At 43.4% G+C, this 22,377-nt stretch overlaps 1 protein-coding gene across 6 annotated transcripts in view; it reads right to left on the bottom strand.

The window, feature by feature from the left end:
- ANKEF1 (ankyrin repeat and EF-hand domain containing 1) overlaps positions 1–22,377 on the bottom strand; it is a 349,443-nt gene that overhangs the window by 241,180 nt on the left and 85,886 nt on the right. For all 6 annotated transcript variants that reach the window (XM_069608310.1, XM_069608313.1, XM_069608309.1 and 3 more), the window contains one exon: positions 7,490–7,872. In XM_069608310.1, coding sequence (XP_069464411.1) covers positions 7,490–7,835 — 346 coding nt within the window. In that variant the 5' untranslated portion in view covers positions 7,836–7,872. The remainder of the gene's footprint in view (positions 1–7,489; positions 7,873–22,377) is intronic.

Raw genomic sequence — 22,377 nt, 5'->3', positions numbered from 1 at the left:
GGCAACTCCGGTGGTACAATTAAAGCAACACAAGAAGTACATGTGCAGACAGGAGCAGATAACACCCCCAGGTACCAGTTAGTGCCTATGTGCCGTGATAAGTACATAGTAGATAAACTATGGCACACCACTATCAAAGAACCACGAGACGTAGAACTGGAATGGTATGAGGAGGTCTGGGTAGATCTGGAAGAAACTGGCGACTGTATATATTTAACATGTACACCAGACGAGTATGCTAGGAGAGGTGAGAGCTTAAGGGGGGTGTGCAGAGCATGGATGCCTATAAAAGGAACCCCTGCATGGGATGGTGCAGTGTTAGAGGAACAAGAATGTAGAAGATTAGAAGAGCTAAAGAAATTCGTTACTTTAAGTAACGAAAGGGGGGAAATGTAGGGGAGGAATGGCCACGAGGCCCTCCTCACCTACAGCTCCCTCCCCAGGTAAGGACCATGGCTCGGTGGGCGCACCCTCATGCCACCCGGGCCCAGGTGGAGGAGGGTTCACCCGCCGACGACATTGCCCACACGCACCCTGTCTTTGCAGTTACCAAAAATTAAGTTAGGCCTAGACGCCATCTTGCATAGCAAACATGGTGTGAGTTCAGCACACTGTAACGAGGCCCCCACCTTTGGAGGGCCTTTCATGCATCTCTGCCGCCTCAGCAGCCCTGGCAGATCCGCTGCAAGCGCGTTCCCATGAGAAAGTCGGAGATGAGCTAAACCCGAGATGCCAACACGGCAACATGATATTAGTAACAATGTGATATTGCACCCCGTATGACCCGGACCGCAAGGCCGGGGTAACGGGGAAAAAGCTGAAGCATCACTATCTGAAGAAGGTGGAAAATAATTCAAGTATTGGTATTAATGAACTACCTCTGTTTAAAATGTGAATAAACCATAAAAATGTAACGTTATATGATATCCCTCCAGGTCTGGACTAATGCTGCTATAACCACGGAGAAAGATGTTGACTAAACGTGTAACCTCTATTTTGTAAAAGTGTTTTTCAATAGTATGTAGAAACTTGAACTCATATATGTTTTTGAATCACCCAAAGCGGCGAGCATCAATCTCTGTAGGCCATAACCTAGATATCCCTCGTATAACGTCTAATGTACATACAATACGCACACAATGTAGTGAATATAATGTTAGGTAATGAAAAGGTACTGGAACCGACTGTATTAAAGAAATGTGTAACGAAATTGAAATATATATGTGTGTCTAAATAACGTCAAAATAAGGCAGAACAGTATAGAACTTCTGCATTCACTGATCAGCAACGCACGAGGAAAATACCTTTGTGGATATATGCAAGGCCATTCCCTCCCCCACCCCACCAAGCCTGCCAGATAAAAAAGCTAAGACTTGTGCCGCGCTCCCTCACCTCCCCCAACCAAGCTGGCGTTACTTCAGAGAGTCAGAGGCCCCGGCACCGCAACCAAGGCCACAGCCCGCCACCTGTGTTATTTACAGCACGGTAATAAACCCACGGTTGAACCCACTGATCTACCAGCACCCTCTCATAAATCCCACGAACCCCCCAAGAATCCTGACCCCGTGTAAGGACGACCCCCATCATTGGGACAGGACACAGAGACCCATCTATATAATAACTTCTAACGCAGCAGACACGCATGTATCACTCGGCCCAGGCCCCAGAGCCCCGTCCCGTGACCTAAAATACCGGTCAATAAGACACAGGTAAATCTCACCCCAACCGACAACCACCAGACCTCTCACGAGGTGCATTCCTCATGTGTTGTGTTTATTTTATAAGATAAGCTGTTGAAGCGATTTATTAATGAACTTAAATGTCATTTTCTGAATAACTGCAGTGTGCATGGCCTAGGGCAAATAAGACAGGAAAGGTATTCGTCATTGTCACAGGCTGCCCCAGCACATCAACACCGTACAGATGACCTCAAGCCGGCCTGCCAGGCCCAACCCAACCCACGAGGCTGACCAGTGACGTCGTCACGCCAGGACCAACCCCGCGGCAGCAACACCTATAGTTAGTCGACGCCACCCAATCCCAATCGACTTGTGCCCCCTATAGTGTTTAGGTGTTGATGACGTTTTTTGTATTAGAAATACGCCTGTCTTTGCTATTGTCAGACAGAGCGCTCTCGTAGGTTGCAGAGTTCTTTGCATGCCTTATCCTTGGATAAACTCCCACTTACGCTCACCCGCACTCTGTCTTGGTCTTATTCCCACTACGGGAGAGTCCCTTATTGTCTCTCATTGCGGGGAGGATCGTGCTGAATTGGGGGCGCTTCCTTTCAGTAGATGTCAGGCAGAATTCAGTTCCTTAAGCCAGGCCCCAGCTAATGTCACTTCTAGTTATCCAGTTTTCTGCATTCAAATAAACTAACAATTTTTACACATGCAGCTAGAATGCTGATTCTAAGTTTAAAACTATGACATTTAAACAATTGAAACCTATGTGACACTCAAAAGTAGGTCACTCATTTCTTTTAAACATTTAGATTTTTAGTGTCTTTCAGTCCAAATTTACTTAAACTGCTGAAATCCACAGCTCAGCCAGTTTTGCTATGAACATTATTTTAGGCTCATCCTCTTTCCAGATTTTGTATGCCCACAATACTTTATTCTGTCAAATGTCTGCTGGTGTTCAGTGAGATTGTTGGATATTCTGCAATGTTTGAAATGGGCATTCTGGGCTTGCCTTCAGAGAAACAAAGGGTGATTTTTAAAGTGCTTTCTAGCGAACAGGCACTGCTGTTTTTCTCTTTGGCACCCCATTTCATTCATGGCTCTTTTGACCCAGCACACCCGCACCGGGGGGTGGCAAGTCAGGCGACCATTTTGGTGTGCGCACAAACTGCGCGGTTTTCATAGATTCTGGCGCACATGTGGGCTTTTTCGGCCATCTTGGATTTCCTAAGCCCACAGCACCAAATGTTGTAGCATAATAGTCCAAACGTGGGTCAGAACACCCAACAACCTCGAGTTTTGTTCCTTGTGGCAGGACCGGTCCTTCTACCGCCACATTGATGTTTCGCTGATTTTAGACAACCGTTTCATGTGTGACGGTGCTGATAACCAGCGAACGGGTTGGGTGTCCAAATTTCATGTAACTAGTAATGTCTGCCGGGTCCTAAAAGGTAACTGTGCAGAATATGGTGCAGATTGGTGAAACAGTGTGGAATTGTATAAGGAACAACGCTTCGCCAAGCCACAAACCCACAAATACATTTTGACTTGTGCTGAAATCCATGGAACTGGTTGGGTTGTCCAAATGTCATTTAGCCAGTAAATGTCCGAAGGCGCTTAGCAGGTAACTATGAAAATGATGGTGCAGATTGGTGAAACGGTGTGGAATTGTGCTTCGCCAGGCCACAAACCCACACATTTTGACTTGCGCTGAATTTGGGTTGTCCAAATATCATGTAGCCAGTAATGTCCAGAGGGTCCTAACAGGCAATTATGCACAATTTGGTGCAGATTGATGAAATGTTGTGGATTTGTATGTATAAGGAATGTTTTGCCACAAATCCTGCCATCAATTTTCACTTTTACATATATACAGATAAGGGTTTGATAAGCGCCTCACTATCCCCAACCAAAAGATAATTTTCCCAAGCTACAAACACACTAAAGTAAAAAATCACTCTACCAAAAGAAATCTGTCCCTCACACTTATACATACATCAAACTCAAAAAGGTAATAAATGGCAGTTCAATTATAACAGAAAAAGCCGTTACATTCATCCAAAATCTAACAACTGTGCATCCTTGCAACCTGGGTCAGATCTCCTTCCCCAGATTCAAAGCAGGAATTTCAATTATAGGTTCAGAATAAGAAAATTGAGTTTTGTAACAAAGTTCTAATGACAGAGTTCTCCTTGTGGTCAAAGAGTCTTCTGCTTGCTCTTTAACCAACAGTTCAACCAGAGGACAAATCTGTAAACCATTTACCAGATGATCTCTGCCTTCACTCCTCAGTACAAAGCTTGGACCAAGTGCCTCCAGTAGTGGGTTCGCCCCTTGCCCTTATGCGAAGTTAACTTTCGTTGACTTTCGTGTAGCTGGGACCACTGAGCAGGAAACAGGGCATCCATCTTTTGTGCCCCCTTTTGACTCCATCTTGGTGACCAGGCCTCACTGCGATAGTACGAAACGCTTCTCTCTCCCTCTCCCCACTGCGATCAGGCACACAGAGCACATGGCCCCCACCTTCGTTCCCACTCTGATTGGAAAACTCTGCGGCTCCATCCTCATGCTGAAGCCGGAGGCATTCGCAACAACTAATAAATGTATCACATCAGTTTTCCTCTGAGATCACTGCCCTGCATGTGAACCAGCATGAACTAAGCACATAGCTCGTTCATCTCCACAAATGTGTCCTTGCCCCCGCACTCTCACCGATGGAAACTTACTGCCATTCTGACCCTGTGTCCCTGCAAGATATTCCTTTCATGTGCCAGAGCACCGACCATGCCATGATGCCCACCCAGCAGACCCCCAAATAACATTAGACCCCTGCTGCAGTATATCGTGCCTAATACTAACAAATGCCACATACCTGAGATTCTTGTGAGGATAACCCTACAGTTCAATGAAAGTATTATAGTGGTCAAGACCCTTAAACCTGTGACCTGTATAACCCAAATGTTATAGATGATATAGACACCTGTGTGATTTGTATAGTGACATGATGAACTACTGAGAGTCTTTTGATCAACCATTATTTAGTGCATGCATTATTTAGAATGTATTCATTAGCTTAGATAATGACCACCCTGCTTCACGGCGACCTGACCTTCACCCATTCGGAGCACAGATATCTGACGTCCATCCTCCCGCCAACCAAGCAACCAACCAGGAGGAAGAGATGATACCCACACCTAAGACACCACCCTGGCTGACCAATCCGGGTCCAATGTAGCATCATATGTTAGATATGTCATTGTGCCTATATAATGTACTGTAACATTAATTTTGCTAGAGCGCTCTCAGAGATCTAGATAAACTTTTCCTTGAACTCTCGCAGCCTGCTCTCTTTTGCCTTATTCCCCACCCGGGGTGTGTCTGTTTTATTTTCTTGCACGTATAAGACGGGGAGGGCACAAAAACTCCTCATAGAAGATTTGGGGCTAATCCTAGAGTTGCCAAGCCCTAACCTGGGTTGCTACCAAGGCCTGACATGCAGGTTCACATAGGGACCTGCGACCCAGACAGAAAGGTCCACCAAAAGTTAAAGATGAGAAGCAAATTACGGAATCTGAAGTCAAGACTGTCAGTCTGAAATGTAAAATGTAAAAAGTAAAATGTATCCTGGAAAGAGATCCCGGAGGGAGGACTCCAGAGACGGATGCTATACTTGTACAACAAGTGATAAATATGACATTGGGCCTCATTACGAGTCCGGCAGTAGGCCTGCCGGGAAAAGCAGTAGGCTGCCACCGGACCGGTAATACCATTCTGCCTCTGTGATTGCCAGAATCACCGGGGCATAACAACCCCGGTGACCCAGTAATTCCGGAGGCGGAATTCTGTAAATCCCCATTCCCCATGAAGTCCCATAGGACTCCATGGGGAATGGGGACCATGGAAACACTGGTTCCGTCTATGACAGAGCCGGTGTTTCCATGTCCACCTGCAGGCGGGTGGTGTTTTACTTCCGCCAAGTCAGACCTGGCGGGAGTGACACCTCCCGCCTGCAGGACTCGGAATCAGCCGGTCCGGAAACAACGGTGCCGGCGGATTTACCGTCACCGTTGTTTCCGGACCGGCTGACTCATAATGAGGCCAATTATCTCCTTGTCTGATCAGACGTGGGGAGGGTGAAATGAGTGAGATGGAGCAGCTTCCAATTGCATTATGGTACTTTCTGCTTTATAATGTCTCCATGATGTCTATTCCCACATGAGCACAAGTGTTTTTATTTTTATTGAAATCCTAGGAGACATTGATTAAAAGGTCCCTGTGCACTAGGTCCCACCAAAGCCATTCTGCCTACGCAGTTATGCTAATATTGGCAAGAATATGCAGTGCCTCTCTGCCTGTTTCCATTTGACCATGGCGGTCTTACGGAAATTGGCTAAACGTCAATGAGCAGCCGCTTCTTCAAGGCTGGGAAGGTTGAGTAGTCTGTTGTACTAATTAATTAATTAGTCCTTTGTGGTCTAGTAGGTGCCGTGGCCCTGTGCTGCGTTAGAAAGGCCAGTGCGGCACTGCTGGGAAGGACCTGAGAGGCTTAGTTGTCAGCAGCCTGCTGAAGTACGGGTTTGCTGATGCTCTTACGTGTGACCACCTATGCCTCAGAGTGAACTCTGCAGTCTGCTCTCTTTGGTGCTTTGGATTCTGGGGGATGATCGTCGTCCTTGTTGTGGACAAATCTAGACTGCAGTGTGGCCAGGATGTGACACTGCAGCAGTGATCTAATCTGATAGAACTGGGGGGTGCTTCCTTTGGAGGGTGATGGGTTTTTTGTGTGTACTCTCTCACCCCCACCATGGTGATGTTGAGTCAAAAACCTTGATCTTTTTTGGTCCAGGACAATGACCACCGATGGACACCAGTGGTTTGCAGGCAATTAAGTATTTATTCTCTTACTATAAGTAGTACATATAGAAAGAGACCCACCAGAGCTCACCACCCAGGCCAGACTTCAATCGTCCCTCTCTCCCAAAGACCACTCAGAATCTCTGGGTAGAAGTATTCCGTAGCACGCAGTACACCCATGACATCACCTGATGCTCACTAGCCAGACATACTACAGTTTGCACACAGAGGATGGACAATCAAGGGCTGGTCCAGACAACTACACCACTACAGGTAGCCACTGCTTGTGGTCGAAGTTATAGTCAGCTGGTCATCGAAAATAACATGCACTCTGTCATGTATCCTATACAAACCAAATCAAATAATTATTTTTAAAAAATCAAATTGATTTTAACAAACTATTTCATGCATTGCTGCAAACGCATTAGCACAGAGGAAATACTAGATGCAGTGTTTATGTCTGCATTTGTCTCACCAATACATTTACAGAAATATTCCCAGTTAAATTACCACACATAGTCTTTCTGTAATGTCATATTGTTTTTGCTCACTGGGAGGCTTGAGGTAAATATTCAATTTGTCAAATTATTATTTAAATTCTTTCACATATACCTTTTACAAGATTGTGCATACCATCACTTCCGGTTCTTGCATTGAGCATTTGGTTTTCACCAAACGATATTGATCTGAAAGCACCATGAAGGCACAATGAAATGTCCTCACTATATAAGGGCCTACAATCAGTACTATGCACTTTTATAGTTGCAATTTGCTTAGAAAAAGTCTCACCAGAGAAAATTACCTGTACAATGTTCCATTATTCATGAGTGCGTAATATAGACCTTTATAAGTAAACAAGAAAATGCAGTAGGGTTTCTACCACATATTTGATATGCATTGTATATTGTTGTAAGTATTAATAGATAAACCCACTGATGCACATAAATATTTACCTTTGCCTTCATTATCCACAATCGTCATGTTTGCACTAGCCTTAGCTAGCACTTCCAATACCAGCTCATGGCCCAGTTCTGCGGCTTTCATGGCAGGAGTCCGTCCCATGAGATCCTGCTCATCGGGATTGGCTCCGAGACCTAATAGAAAGTAGGCCATGTCAACATCGTTGCCAACGGCAGCCAGGTGGAGGACTCCATCTCCGTTTTGGGGTTCAGTGATGTTAATAAGGTCTTGGACACCAAGTTTGATGAGTTTTTCGATCTGATCCTTATCCTTTGCCCGTACACACTGAAGAACCTTGTAGATCTGCAAGGTTTCAAGTCTTCCTTCTGCTACCGGCATTTTCAGCTGCAGCAATCAAAGCCTAGTACTTGGAATCCTGGGCAAGGGAAATGAAAAGAAACACAAATGATTGTTTCTCTGTGATTCAGATTTCATATGAATCGTGTGGAGCATATTGGATTGGCCATAAGCACACATATGCATAGATATACAACCCCCCCCCCATATACAGCACATTTCCAAAATGTTTAATTGGCATGTTCAGAAATGACACAGCCCTGAAAAGAAAATGCAGGATATGACTTGCTATTTAGGTAAAGCAGTCTGCCAGAGACTGGAGCACCAAACGCTGACTCAAAGATCCTCCTTGGTTTTGAAAATGCCTCCTGGGAGGCTCATGAGAGAGGAGAGCACAAAGAAAGACAATTTTAGAAGCAGTACCTCTGAATCACAGTCATGGGTAAAGAGGAGCCTGTCCCTAGAGATATGTGTGCATAACAGAACCATATGTATCATGGTCGCCATGGTTCTCTTGGAGCTTTGGCGGAACTCCAAACTATGAAAAAACTATGGCAAATTAATTGTGAGCTTACTGCTATTGCTACATGTTCAAAAAGGCTTCTGCTCGATACAAATGCTCTCCTCACATACTGAACAATTATGCGTGTTGCTTAGAAAGAGACCATGGTCTACATGGGCTCGCCTAAATTGGAAAGAAGGCGAGAGAATCTAATGGCATTCTGTTAGAGAGTTAACATACACGAGGAAAATGTGCACTGTAGTAGGTTGCTCGTTTTTCTTTTATGTTTAATATTCAGTAGGTCTTTCATAGCGTGCATGCCAGTGCTTACGCCTGTAATTAGTCTGAAGTAGAACTTTAGAGATAATATTTTTGCATAAAGGACTTACAACATAACCTGGCAAAATGGAGAATTGTCTTCAGGATTAAAAACAGACAAGCGACTGCAAAGGTACCCACATAACTCAAGGGTACAACTGCCATGTGTGGTAGGCATTATTTGCCTAGAATAGCTGCCACAGCAGTCTTACATCTTGCAGTGCGAGACTTTAATCCTGAGACTAAGCTTAGACAGCACATTTGGATGTGTCCACACGTTAACCGTATAATAATACATTCAGAGACTGACTTTCAACGAGACTGACTGATGTTAGGGTGTTATTTGCACCCTGACTTTAAAACTTTCCTTGCTTATGTTTTTACTTGGTTTATAAAAAAGAAAACAAATCATAGACTAGACACAGGAGAATATAACGGCGGAACACAGTGGGTCAATGAGTTTTCAAGAGTAAACAAAGCACAATCAAATTAACAATTCACAATTCAGTACTGTGATTAAGTGCACTGCTTAATTCTATGGCTGTCTAGCGGGGCAAACACAAGGGCTGGATGGTTCCCCAATCTAGGGGATGATGGGCCTGTGAGCCGTATTGGGAGAATTCCCTGTTCATCTCCACTTGACCTTTTATGGTATCACACAGATGCGCCCTATATAAAGAAAGTTCAACAAACCACCCCTTTCCAACAGCCCAATAATCCTAGTGCCAAGTGTTCTATACCTTTTGCAACACTCCATCTTAGTTATTTTAAGAAAGTAAGACGCCCATGGGCCCTTTGCAAACTCTTGCTTGAACTCTCTCATTGGTTCGCGCAAATATTGGGAGTTCACAGAATTCTCTGCATGCGGCCCACAGAGCGTTTGCCTGAGACCACATACTACCCTGATAATGCAGACAGCTATTGATCTATGAGTGTAGAAACCACAAGGCAAACGGGAGAGATTAAACAAATTACCCCGTGCTTACAAGTACATTCAAATTCCGCCTCAATGGAACAGCATGCCACATCTCCCATGGCTACCAGTTGACTCTGGCAATGATATACATGAAATCCAGGATGACAGACCAGACTCCCCAGTCAATTGATGACCATAGGTGGACCTAATGGTCACAGCCAATCTAGGTCCCTCACCAATTTGCCATCCCAGGTACAGACTCGGGCCCAGGGACTTTATAAGCCCAGACTATTGTGGCAGGCGGCTCGTGCAGGATGACGTTAAAGAAATTAGGTGGTGTCAGGACTTTGGAGAGGAGATAGGAGACGCGGGGAGGATACATCAGAAGAAGATGAGGAGGAGATTGGTGAACACTGGGGGGTAGAGGTAGATGAGGAGGTGGTTGGTGAACATCATGCAGAGTTGGGAGGAGGAGACAAGGAGCCTGTTAGTGAACATCAGGAGGAGGTAGAGGAAAGTAAGGAAGAGGGTAGAAAAGAATTGGATAAGTGATTAGACAGACAGGATATGAAAGTTAGAGGAGGGGACATCATAACATATAACCGGATGCCCCTGCTTTGCATCTACCTATATCCAACCTACCTGCCTCCTGCTATATATCTTGTTAAGAATAAACTTTCCAGCAATCAGAAGCTGCGATCGAGACATCTCACTGATCCCATGACCTGCATCGCCTTTAACAATACTTTTCATTTGCTTATGAAAGGGACTTGTCAACTTTAAGTGGCTAGGATCCTACTTGTACTGTGAAGCTCTTTTCTTTTATAAGTGTGTGAATGGGTTCTGGTGGCAAGCAAGAGATAGGGGGGCTGATTTCATGGCAGACTTTAAGCACAGAACTGTTCATGTTTTAAAAGAGACTCACAGGCCTAGCTCCTAATTAATTGTCAACATCAGTAAAACCCAAAGGCCACTATCCCTCCTGTTATGAACCAGATTCATGACCACTCACCAGGTGTTGACCAAGTAAAGGACTGAGGATTTTCAGTTTGATATCAACAACTTTAACGTTATCATGCGCACGTGGTCGATTGAATTCCTTTCCGATTTGGATAGGCCTGTATTGAAGGTTGATGATTTATAGACTGTGTAAAAGGGGACACCTGGCTATTCCCTGATCTCCCCAGGTAATACAGACTTTATATAACAAATTATCAAGGCGAGCCCGGTTATACCAAAAACCCCTAAAATTGTTTTATGATATGATAAGTCATTTATAACGCGCCTGTACACAAGTGTTTCTAGACACAACAAGACAAGGGAGGGAAGACAGAGGGAGGACAAGACAAAAGATCTTACTAGGCCTTGTCTCATTCAGATCGTGCGAGTGGGAGAACGAGAAGTACAAGGTGAAAGGGAGGGGAAAACAGGGCAGCAATGCTCTGAGCCAGTGCAGCGCGGCTCTGGGTAGTGCAAGGAGAACATGGGACTGTAGGGTTACAGTTACAGACCCTAAGTACTTGGTAGGCCTGGAGGCACTGCAAGGATGACAAATCAGGAAAGAGCCTGGTACCCAGTGAGACTCTAAGGGTAGCCAAGCAATCAGTCGGTACAGCAGACAGGTAAGTAATGATACTTATAACATCAACATCAAATATTGCAATACCTCTATATACACGCCGACACTGACACTTTGCAAGAAAAAACACATTTATATACGCACTGATGTAGATCCTTCCTCTGCCTCCATGCCTCGAGGGGAGGGAACTCAACCATACTCAAAGGTAAAGAAAGCCGAAAGCAAGGGGCCAGAGAGACATTGGGCATCAATATGACATTGGCGGTAGCTGTGCCTGTAATACAGGCACGGCTGCCGCCGGTGTAATTTTTTTTCTGTTGCCCGCGAATGGGCACTTACCGGACTCTGTAATTGCCCATTTGCGGGCACCGGAAAAAAGATGCTGCCCATTCCCATTCGGCCCCATTGGGCCGAATGGGAATGGGGAGGTCGGAACACCGTTATAAACGGTGCCGGTGCATCCGACATGCTGTGCTCACGGGTGCCTTTCTGCCCGCCAGGTCCGACCTCTCGTAGTTTGCTGGTCTGGGAACTACGGTACCGGCATGCGTATCGGTACCGGAGTTCCCGGACCAGCAAACTTATAATGAGGCCCATTCAGAGTAACACAGCGTCTGCTCGCCTCTCCTGTGCACATTAAATGCTCTCGGGAGGTAGGGCTCTGCAACCCTGGCCGTGCAGCCGGAGAAACCTCTGGATCTTCAGGGGGTACTGGAGATCATGCAGGGTCACCAGAATTGTACAGTAGGCCCAAAAAACGATTAAGAAAATCAATCCAGGAAAGCAATAATGGAGTGCGCGATTTGCAAGAAAAACAGCGTCAATACATGCAAGGGTCAGTCAGCTGCTTAGAACTGAATACGCTCACGACCCGTCCACATCGAGTTACAGTATTTAAAGACAAAAACCACAAAATGTGAATACATTACAAATATCAAGTACATGTTAATCCCACGTTCCCTATTGGCTCTCACCTATATAAAAATCTAAACACAACCTACACTACCACGCTCTATTGGTTAGTATATTACTGTGACCATTCTAAAATACAGTCAGCATAAAATACTCTATCCAGATTGGCAAAAGTTATACATGTAATATTTACTAAAATGGTATACCCTCATTGGTCAAAACATATTCATGTAACTTCTGATGTGCAGTCCCGCCAAAATGACCCAAGCATGTAGTGAGTGTGAACAGTGAAGTCAGAAAAGTAGACACAGAAATATCCTCTCCCATGAGCTAAATCAATTTGGCAATCCCGACATTTCCCAGGCCTTGCAGTAGTTTATCCCGCAACACTTTTTGCAACTCCTGTTTTGAAACATATCTCTGTCACACATTCTTCTGGCTATCTCTTGGGAACCAGGTGGCTTCATACAAAACCTAACTGAGGCTACACTCTTTGGAAATTCATTTCTCACATTTATTCGTACTATCAGGCCATTTTATTGCAAACCTATCTGTCGCAACACTCCCAAGGGGGCAATCTAGCCACAATCTGGTTTGGCGCTTTTGACAATCTCACCACCCAAGGCATTGTTCACCCCAAAATATGTCCTTCACAACTATTGAACTTATCTATTGTCGAGAGCACAAACCATTATTCTGCATTTTACTCAAAGCTCCTGAGAATAGCTTGGCCCTGCAACAATAACTAATATGTGTGCTGCACCTCAATCTTCTTTCCAAGAGCCATGGCATGCTGAACACTCACGGGTGGAATCAGGAATAAAGTTTAATTAAATGGAAGGAAAGAGGCTCAGATCTGAGGCCTAGTGCCCTGAATGGCAGAAATCTACAACTCTGAGTGGGACTAGTTCAACATGGCAAGACTCTGGCCAATGTGGCAAGAGGCCCTTATGTTAATGGAAACCAGTAACAATATCTTGTGCTCCCATCATTCCACCAGGTATTCGATAGCCCACTACCCTCTAGAATGTGGCAAAACTAAATCCAATTCGAAAATGGCCTGAAATGCTGCAACAAGTTATAGAAACACTGACACTAAAAATGACCAAATCTTCATGCTAATAGAATTTCTGCTGCTTGTAGTTCCCTTCACGTTTAGGGTGTTGCACCTGCATCCCAACACCTTTCTCATGAAGTTTTTCCCAGGGAATTTGAACACATGTAATAACAACGGTTTATGTCTTCAGCATTAGTCAGACAAAAATACAACAGTTACATAAAGACATGGGGCCTGATCACGACTTTGGCGGTAACGCCGGCGGTATTACCACCGGCGGTATTAGCCCTACCGCCGAACTCCCCGGCGCTAATAGCGCCGGATCACGAGTTCGGCGGTAAAGTAATTCCCCATTGAGCCCATTCGGGAATTTCCCCATTCCCCATTGGAATGGGGAATGGCGGATTTCCCGCCGGCGGTAATAGTGTGAATTTTTGGCGGATTTCCCCCCAGCCAAGAGCTGGGGCGAAATCCGCCGAAGTCCTTATTTGGCAGACCCTTAAAGCCGGCGGTAATAGCACGACCGCCGGATTTAAGGGTTACCGCCAAAGTCGTGATGAGGCCCATGATCTGGTGTGAACTGGACCTCGAGTTGTGGCACTGCCAAAATACTGAATCAGGCTTTGGATCTACTGCCCTCTAGAGAAGTCTTAGGACTGATGAGTTTGTGGCAGAGTGGCTTGGTAGCACAAATAATACAGGAAATTACTTCTCAAGAGTGTTTGCAAGCGAGATGAACGTCCTGCAAACTAACCGTTTTTGCCCTTGGCTTAGCTAGATGGACGGGTAATGGGGACAGCAACATTTGACAATGTGGTAGTTGCAAAGGTATGCTTCACGATGAGGAAGTTGCAAGTTCTGGGAATGGTGTAGGGTGCTGTGAGAAACCTAAGGGTATTCTCACTCCTATTCCCCCTGGATCCTCTTCTCAGGTGGTCTGGGGACAGCCATCACTGTTGGATCCATAACCTGGGAGTGGACAAGCGGGGGAGGTTCATCTGGGTGGAGGGTCCTTGGGGATTGGGGATTGGGAGTGAGGTAATCACGGGCGAGATGCAGTAGGGATATGTTGGCTCAATCCTCCCTGATGCAGGCCTCAGTAACCCCGATCCAAGAGAGGACAAGAAAGGATTTTATTATAGAAAACTAGGTGAGAAAAAAGATCTAAGACAAAGACATGGTTTTAACAGAAGCATCCATTCACCTTTCACTACTCTAGAGCACAGGTAATACTATTAAGTCCCATGCTCATATGTCAGTAGGTCAGGGATACAGAGTGACCTACCGAGAGGGAAAGCTATCCCTTTAAATAAAACCAAGGCTAGAGGATTTTTCTATACCTCCCGTCAGTCACCTACTAATGTTTCACTAAATAAATCTAATCTACAGTCACCATTCATCTACCGCACCCCATGTCAACTTTGTTCATTTGCTGCAAAACCCTGCGTGGAAGGTGCCAAGGGCTCCCCTTTTGAATTGAACTATCTTTCACTGGCAGAACTACTAAACCTACTGGTAAGACTAGCTGAAACCAGCTGTGGTTTACATTTCCTTTTTCTTGAAACACTATTTTTCGTTAAGAAGACTTCCCAACACATGTTGTCAAAGAGCGAGGGCAAGCATAGGTTTAGAGTCAGACACAGGTGGATTTTGGTTTTGTACTTTCAGACATTGTCGGCCCTTAGAAACATCAGTTGAGGGACCAACCCCTTTAAAGTTAGGGCCAGTTAGGTATTACACCAACCCCAGAACTTTTAAAAACGTTTCTGAAATTGTTACCTCAGAGGCTGTGTCTCTCTTGATACCATGCCTGTCTCACATATGTGTCAGAGTAGGATGTGGCTCAACTATAAAAGGTTGGGGAGCCCACCAGATTAGAGAACAACATTGCTTAAAACTGATTCTGCTGACAAACTTAGACCCCAAGGAAACAGACAATATCCTCTTCTCTACCAGCAGATCCTTTTTCCCTGAATCAGAAGAATCTAAAACCCTAAGGTGTTCTAACTTGGAATCAGGGTCACCTTCCATCTTCTAACCCCACAAGCCCTTACTCCCATGACATAAATAATGGAGGTAAACACTTATCATCTGTTTTGTCTCCGGGATTATATGGTGCCAGGAGGAGACAAAATGATCGTCTCCGTAGATTTACAAGTCAACATTCCTATTGATGGGCACATGTATGTCATACCCAGTAAGAAAATAATTGTTAAGATGTTACCCCTGTTGTCCTGTGGAAGTAATTTGAAATGTATCTTTTTGAATTTCTCTCCCACACCCAGAAAGATCAATAGGGGTGATATAGTAGGAAACCTTGTGTGTGAGAACTTGGGGACTTCCCTTTTCTCCTATAACATCAGGAGCGGAAGTGATAAAAGCCCCAATAAACAGCCCAATGGACAACAGGACCCTGAAAAAAAAATGTCATGCAGAAAATTCTGAGTCGGATTGTGACACAGCACAGGAGATGACATCTTCTGGGAAACCCAGCCCAGTCTGTATCTTCAGGCTATGAAACCCAAGAGGGGAAATCTCCACTGTCCCACTTCCCCACAGTCTTCCATCTCTTCCACCGAGATACCACTATTCAAACCCAGTAAGAAAGAACGATATATAGAATTACTATTATTTTCCCTAGGAGCAGATGCAATCTACCCTATTAAAAGGGTATCCATGACCAAAGATCCTACATCGCAGCTGCAGACAAGATAGGTCAAACCCGTTACGGGAAGAAGGGAAAGGCTCTCTGAGGCAGTGTCCTTTAGATCAGAGGGACCAGGAATCATCTTCCCCAGAGACCCCATCACCAATGTATTGGGATCAAGGGCTGACGGTAGGGGGAAGGTCCCAGTGATGTTCAGAAACTCTTACAGAGCTCAGGCCCTAAGGAGCGTCAACAGGTCACCATTTAACCTATCACTTTCCTTAGAAAAACCGGTTGACCTCCATTCATGCCTTAACACCTGTTAAAACATCATCTTTTAAATATGCCAAAATGTGCTACTCCTGTACAGGCAATGGACACATCACAAAATGCTTCCCCTTAAATCAGATTGATCCTCCGTCCGTTCCATTAGTAGAAATCCTTAGTGAGAAAGAACAAAATAAGACAGAAAGGGTTGAACTTTCCTATTCCAGTATTATTTACACCCAGCCGAGCCCAATAGAAACTTGTGAAGAAAACCGAAAGGAAGGTCATCCTAAAAATGGGAGGAATAGGAATAAGAAGCAACCCAGTACATTTCTATATAATGGAAATAAAACCTTTTACTGAGGCCCTGTTACCTTAAAGGGGAAAATCCTTTGGGCACAACTGGATACTTGAAGTACGGGGTGTGCTATAAGAACAGATTTACTCCCCTTGGGTTGGAAGAAAATTGGAAAAGAGAAAGTAGGTTGTGTCCATGGCCATGCTGAGAGATACCAACAAGCATGAATCCCTATCACTATCTTGGGACGACAACTGAACCTGAAAATGGCAGGGGTTCCCAACATGCCAACCCATTTAGTTCTGGGAACTGATTTGCCTCAATTTGATCAATGGGTTTTGCAGGTAGCTCAGATTCAGTCTCACATGTTAAAACATAAATCAGCCCAACCAGGGGAGTCTAAACTTCCTTACATGCAGAGGGATTCCAATGGGGAAGAAAGTCCTGTTTTCTTGAAGATGAACCCAGTACAGCAGAGAAAAGAATCCAACCCGAGGGTCATGTGGGATTCCTTGGACCATCAGTCCTGTGGCTTCACACTAGTTCAGAAAGACCAAAAACTAAGTACAGCCAATTCCTTCTTTCCATCTTCGTTTGAAGCCTTTCGGTACAACCCACATTGGGGAAGGGTATTCTCACTCCTACTCCCCCCAGATCCTCTTCTCAGGCGGCCAGTCGATAGCCACTGCTGTTGGATACAGGACCTGGGGGTGGACAAGAGGGGGAGGATTACCTAGGTGGATGGTGCTTGGGGATTGGGAGGTTTCCAGGGTTGAGACGCAGTATCCCAACGGCACGAGAAGTGGGGAAGGAGAAGTCCCAGAAGCTTTTATGGGACGTGTTGGTTCCATCCTTCTTGACCCAGGCCTCAGTAACCCTGATCCAAGAGAGGACACGAAAGGATTTTATTACAGGAAACCAGGCGAGAAAAAAGACCTAATAAGACAAAGACATGGTCTTAAGGGACGTATCCATTCACCTTCCACTACTCTAGACCACAGGGAATACTATTAAGTCCCACGCTCATATGTAAATTGGAACATATGCGGTACAGAGTGGCCTACCAAGAGGGAAAGCTATCCCTTTAAATAAAACCAAGGCTAGAGAATTTTCCAATATCTCTTGTCAGTCACCTACTAATGTTTCACGAAATAGATCTAATTTACAGTCGCATTTTATCTCCCAGTCCCCATTTTCAACAAATGCTGAGAAGAAGAAGATACAGCTAAGAACAATGAGGATTACCCATAGGAAAAGCATTAGGAAGCAAGACAGGGCCTACTACAACCTACCACTAGGTTGGCCAACTAATAGAGTCAGGCAAGGTCACAGAACTTTATTAAATAAAAGTTTTTGAAACTGTTACCTTTGAGTCTGTGTCTCTCTTGATACCATGCCTGTCTCAGTGCCAAGGTGCCGATTTCACTTTTTTACTAATTGCCCTATTAGGTCCTCAGCAGGGGAATGGATTTGAAATATCATATGTAAAGTACTAACCAAGAGAGTAGGGTAATGTATGTTTTTCTTTAGGTTTGTAAATGGCAAGAGCCACTAGGAGCATAAGGATTTGGATTTACTTCATTTCTGGAATATATTGTAATTTTGTGGTTTTTGTCTATAAATACTGTAGCCCGATGTGGGCGGTCAAGAGTTCTCAGACATTTTTGTCACTTGAGACTGATTGACCTCCCGGCCGATAACTGCATACATTAAAGAGCTGCCTTTCTGATATGTGTGAACCTCGTTATTGTTTCCTGGATTTATTGGAGTGAACAAACCAACATGATTTGCTAGACCTAGAGCTGTTGATACCAGCAATAATCTCAAAGAGATGATTTTTAAAAAAATATACTGCTATCAACTACTCTACTTTGCATGCCCATAGAGCACATCTATGGATCCTCAACAGGAATATCCCATATACAGAATTCCTACGACTTTTTCTTGACTGCCTTTTGGATCAGGATTTCAACTGACAAGCAGAGAAAATTACAACAAAAGGTCTAATCATGAGCACATAATTAAGAACCATGCACAGAAACAAATTATTGAAACCAAAGACATTGATCAAAACATAAAAAGGAAGAAACCATCTGGTTTATAACTAACTATATCAAACAAAGTATGTAGATTTATAACATCTTACACAGAAATCAGCATGTGATCACAATGAACAAGGAACTATCCCTGGCAATGACAAATTCTCCATTGGTTTTTTATTGTAAAAGTTTCAATCTTCAATATCGATATCAGAAGCCCAAAAGAATCAGCAGGTAGCTGGTTACCTGCTTCACATAAGGGATTCTTTGTATGCAACCAAACGCACGGCGGCAACAAAATGAAGTTACAATACAGTAGTAGCAGCTGCTGTTGTATCAATAACTTCACCATCTGTCAGACTAAATACTGTATGACCTTATCTGCTCTGAAAGGATCTATGTGGGCAGCATAATTAGCGCATTAAAGAGACAAAGCCTAGAAATATTGGCAGCATAAGACACCAAGACATTTGCACATCAGTATCTATGCTGAGTAAAAGCATTGGCATGTGTTCTTAAATTCCATGGAACAGACTGTGTTCAAATGCTCTCAAAAGGTGGCAACAGACTCCTGTTCAGACAAAAACCGTGCAAATGGATAATAGAATGAGTGGATTGAAAAAGGTCTCAACACAGAATTGGAGAAGCAAGTTTCATCAACATATGAGACGTCTGTATACAATGTGAGTTTGTCCTCCGTGTCCTTTTTCTCTTTCCTTTGCTCCTGCATGAGAATGGGCTCTCATAAAACGTAGGCTTACTCTTCTACATTTGCTCACCAGCTTTCTCTTTTTTGTTTACTTCTTTAGCAGTTTCCACTATGAAGGCACTGAGTTATTTTGCCTTCAATTTGTAAGACTTCCTCTACTTTTGTAATAGTTAGTCTACTGATGTGGATTCAGGAATAAGCCACCAAAACCATTTCTTGTGCTCTCCATTAGCTAACATTTTACTTTGAGAACATGTATAAATATTGTTTTCTGGGCCTTTAAAACCTTATGCTGGCACTCTCAGTTATAACAATTGCTAGAAAAATAATTACTGGTTTGACATATTAGTCTTATAGGATTGGTCTGTCCTTGTTTATTTAGAATTTGTTCAGTTTTCAATGTCTTCCATTCCACATTTTATGAATTAGCACTGTTGGTAAAGCAATACATTGAATTTTTGTTTGTGGCTAACACCTTGAGAAAGTGTATTTGGGCTGGAAACACATTTGTGTTTCCTTTGCTTCATTAAATTATTTCCTCTGGTGATGAGCGGCTGAGAGAATTCTTTCCTAACCTTTGAGGTGGTATTACTTAAATGTCTAAGTGGGGATAGTTTCAAACATCAGCTGTCTGTGATTAAAAAATGAAACTTGGATTTAAATGCATATGTTGTAAACTGTGTGGGGCCATAACATATACGGCTAGGTGACGTGACGAAACAAGTGATAAAGATTGACCAAGGGTCATTTTATATAAGGCATTTATTATACTGTCAGACTTATGGCCACAGTTTGGTGTAGTCCAAATAACAAATTGAGGGTACCAATGGGACTTAAGACTAATTTACAGGATGCACAGGTTAAAATATTTGATTGCATTGACTTAACAAGCATAACACCCAGCAACAACATTTTAGTTGAGGAAATGGCAGTTTGTTAATGTTTGCGTATGATAAATAGAACCTGGGCTTGAATCTCATTGTACATAAACATATTCAGATTAAGCAACAGACATGGAAAAGACTCTTGTTAAGGTATGGCAAGAATAGTGAGCGATAAACAGTTGTCTAACTTACTACACTGCCATTTGCACAATCTGATTACCTGGTGGAGAAAGATCATTGAGTGTGGAGTTAACAATCTTCAGACAACCATGCTTATATCAGGCAGGGAACATCTGATGTTTCAGTTAAAACAAGACCAGCCCAGTAAAAAGCATTTCAAATTTAGTTTATCTAAAATTCAGGAGCATATATTTCAGTATGATACCTGCAGCTTTGATTGAAGGGCAATAACATTAAAGCTAGAACACACTGATGAGACGCAGCACACAAGTCTGCACGCAGCAAACATTTGCCTTCACGCTTTTTTGGACCTTTGGCGTACACCCCATTGGAGTCCTCAAAAGATTTAGACGAGATTACTCACAGTTATGGCTTAAGAACGGAGGTCCTTCCTGTGATATTCCGCTACCCCACTATCCAACCGAGCCTATAGAGTGGAAGAAGTAAAATGTCTACATGAGACATTACTCTGAGTTGAGTCAAGAGTGATTTTAGGGTTTCGTAATTCTAGATTCCCTGAAATATAAATAAGTGAAATATAAGTGACCCAATTATGCTGCTTCTGATCAATGTTAAATGCTGAATTGCAAATGCATTGTGTAAAATTCTGTTATACTGAGTCATAATAACTCTTTGAGAACGTAAATTATAGACCTCACTAAAATTTTATAGGTTTTATATACTACAGCCTATTCCTACTTCGTGAGTACACGAGTCACTTTTTTGCATTATTTCCACATTCTTCTGACTGTTTACAATGTATTATTATTATTGTGTGTTTAGTCTCTGTATTTTTTATTTGTGTATTTTGTTGAATTTTATGTACTTCAGCTAATTTTGGAGGGTTTTAATATTTATGAAATTAAGTTTTTCTATCCATTTCTTGTACATAGTTTCCCTTCTTGCCATATTATAGGTTGCCGTTCTCCCTACCCCTTTGGTTTTGCGTTCTAGTGACCAGGAAGGGGTTTGGATTGCACGTTTAAATATTTTAAACTGGTGCATCCCGGTGTACCCTTTTTGTTTTTTGCTCAGTTAAAACAAGAACAGCCCAGTAAAAACCATTTCTAATTTAGTTTATCTAGAATTCAGGAGCATATATTTCAGTATGATACTTGTTGCTTTCACTTAAGAGGAATAACATTAAAGGTAGTATGCAATAATGTGTGTCTAACATTATGCTTCTGTATATTCATCTAGTATCTTTGGTTACTAAATAGGACATGAAAATCATGTGACCTACCATTGCTATTGGTGCCACCATGGAATGTCATTAGTCTCATTAGTCTAATTGTGCAATAATGGTTTCTTTTAATTAGCCAAACTCCATTGACTCCAATTCCCAGGCACATTATCTTGACTTCCCTGTCCAAGGACAAATATACCTATTCTGTGCAAAGGCAGGAATTAGCCATATTGATCGTTAAAAAATCGATCGAATGGTACATTTGATCGATTTCGGTCAGTACCATTCGATTGATTTCTCAAAATACCTAACACGGAGAGTGGGGGATGCGGGGTATCACCTGCTCCCCATGTTCGGTATTTTTGTATTTCGGGGTGCGGGTGTTACCCCGCTTCCTTAATATTGGAGGCAGGGGAAGAAAAGAAAAAAAGGGGACCCTGCGGCATCGAATCCGACCCGCATTAGAGGGACGGAACTGATGCCGCAGGGTACAGGAGAGGAGGCAGACGGTGAAAAGGTAAGTAGGGAGGTCATGGGGGGTTATGTATTTGTACGTGTGATTTGGGGGGACATGGGTTTAGTTGGTTTGGCTGCGGTAAAAATGTACTTGCAGCAAAAACTACTACGATCCATTCCGCCACAAACAATTCTACCACGGTCAAACAACCCAAATGCAATGGCGAAAGGGAGTCTGACAACAGGAGGTTCGTCATGGGAAATCAGGTAAAAAGTATGGTAAACCCTTGCTCATTGCCAAGCAAGTTCATTAAAGATGTGCTGAGGTAGCATGCTGAGGTAGCATTTTGTAATGGCCTGTTGTTATTTTGTTTCTGCCTATCATCCTAAAATCAGTCATAAAAATGAGTCCAAGTGTGATTAAATACTTTTCTGTCCAGAAGAAGAGTAATTGGGCAGATGCTACTATGCAATATGCCTAAACCCATACCAACATTTGGCTCAGTGATGTTTCAATCATAAAGGTGAACAGACAAAAGTAGATTGCTACAGTGCCTTCACTTTGGTAATGCGGGTTAAAGGCAAGCTATACACTCTACAGCGGTAGGTCAGTGGAGGAAGCATACAACAAGAA

The sequence above is a fragment of the Ambystoma mexicanum genome, chromosome 4q, assembly GCF_040938575.1.
Source record: "Ambystoma mexicanum isolate Mex_15411 chromosome 4q, UKY_AmexF1_1, whole genome shotgun sequence".
Taxonomy (NCBI): domain Eukaryota; kingdom Metazoa; phylum Chordata; class Amphibia; order Caudata; family Ambystomatidae; genus Ambystoma; species Ambystoma mexicanum.
Note: the sequence above shows the minus strand (reverse complement) of the source record. Positions and strands in the feature narration are given on the sequence as shown.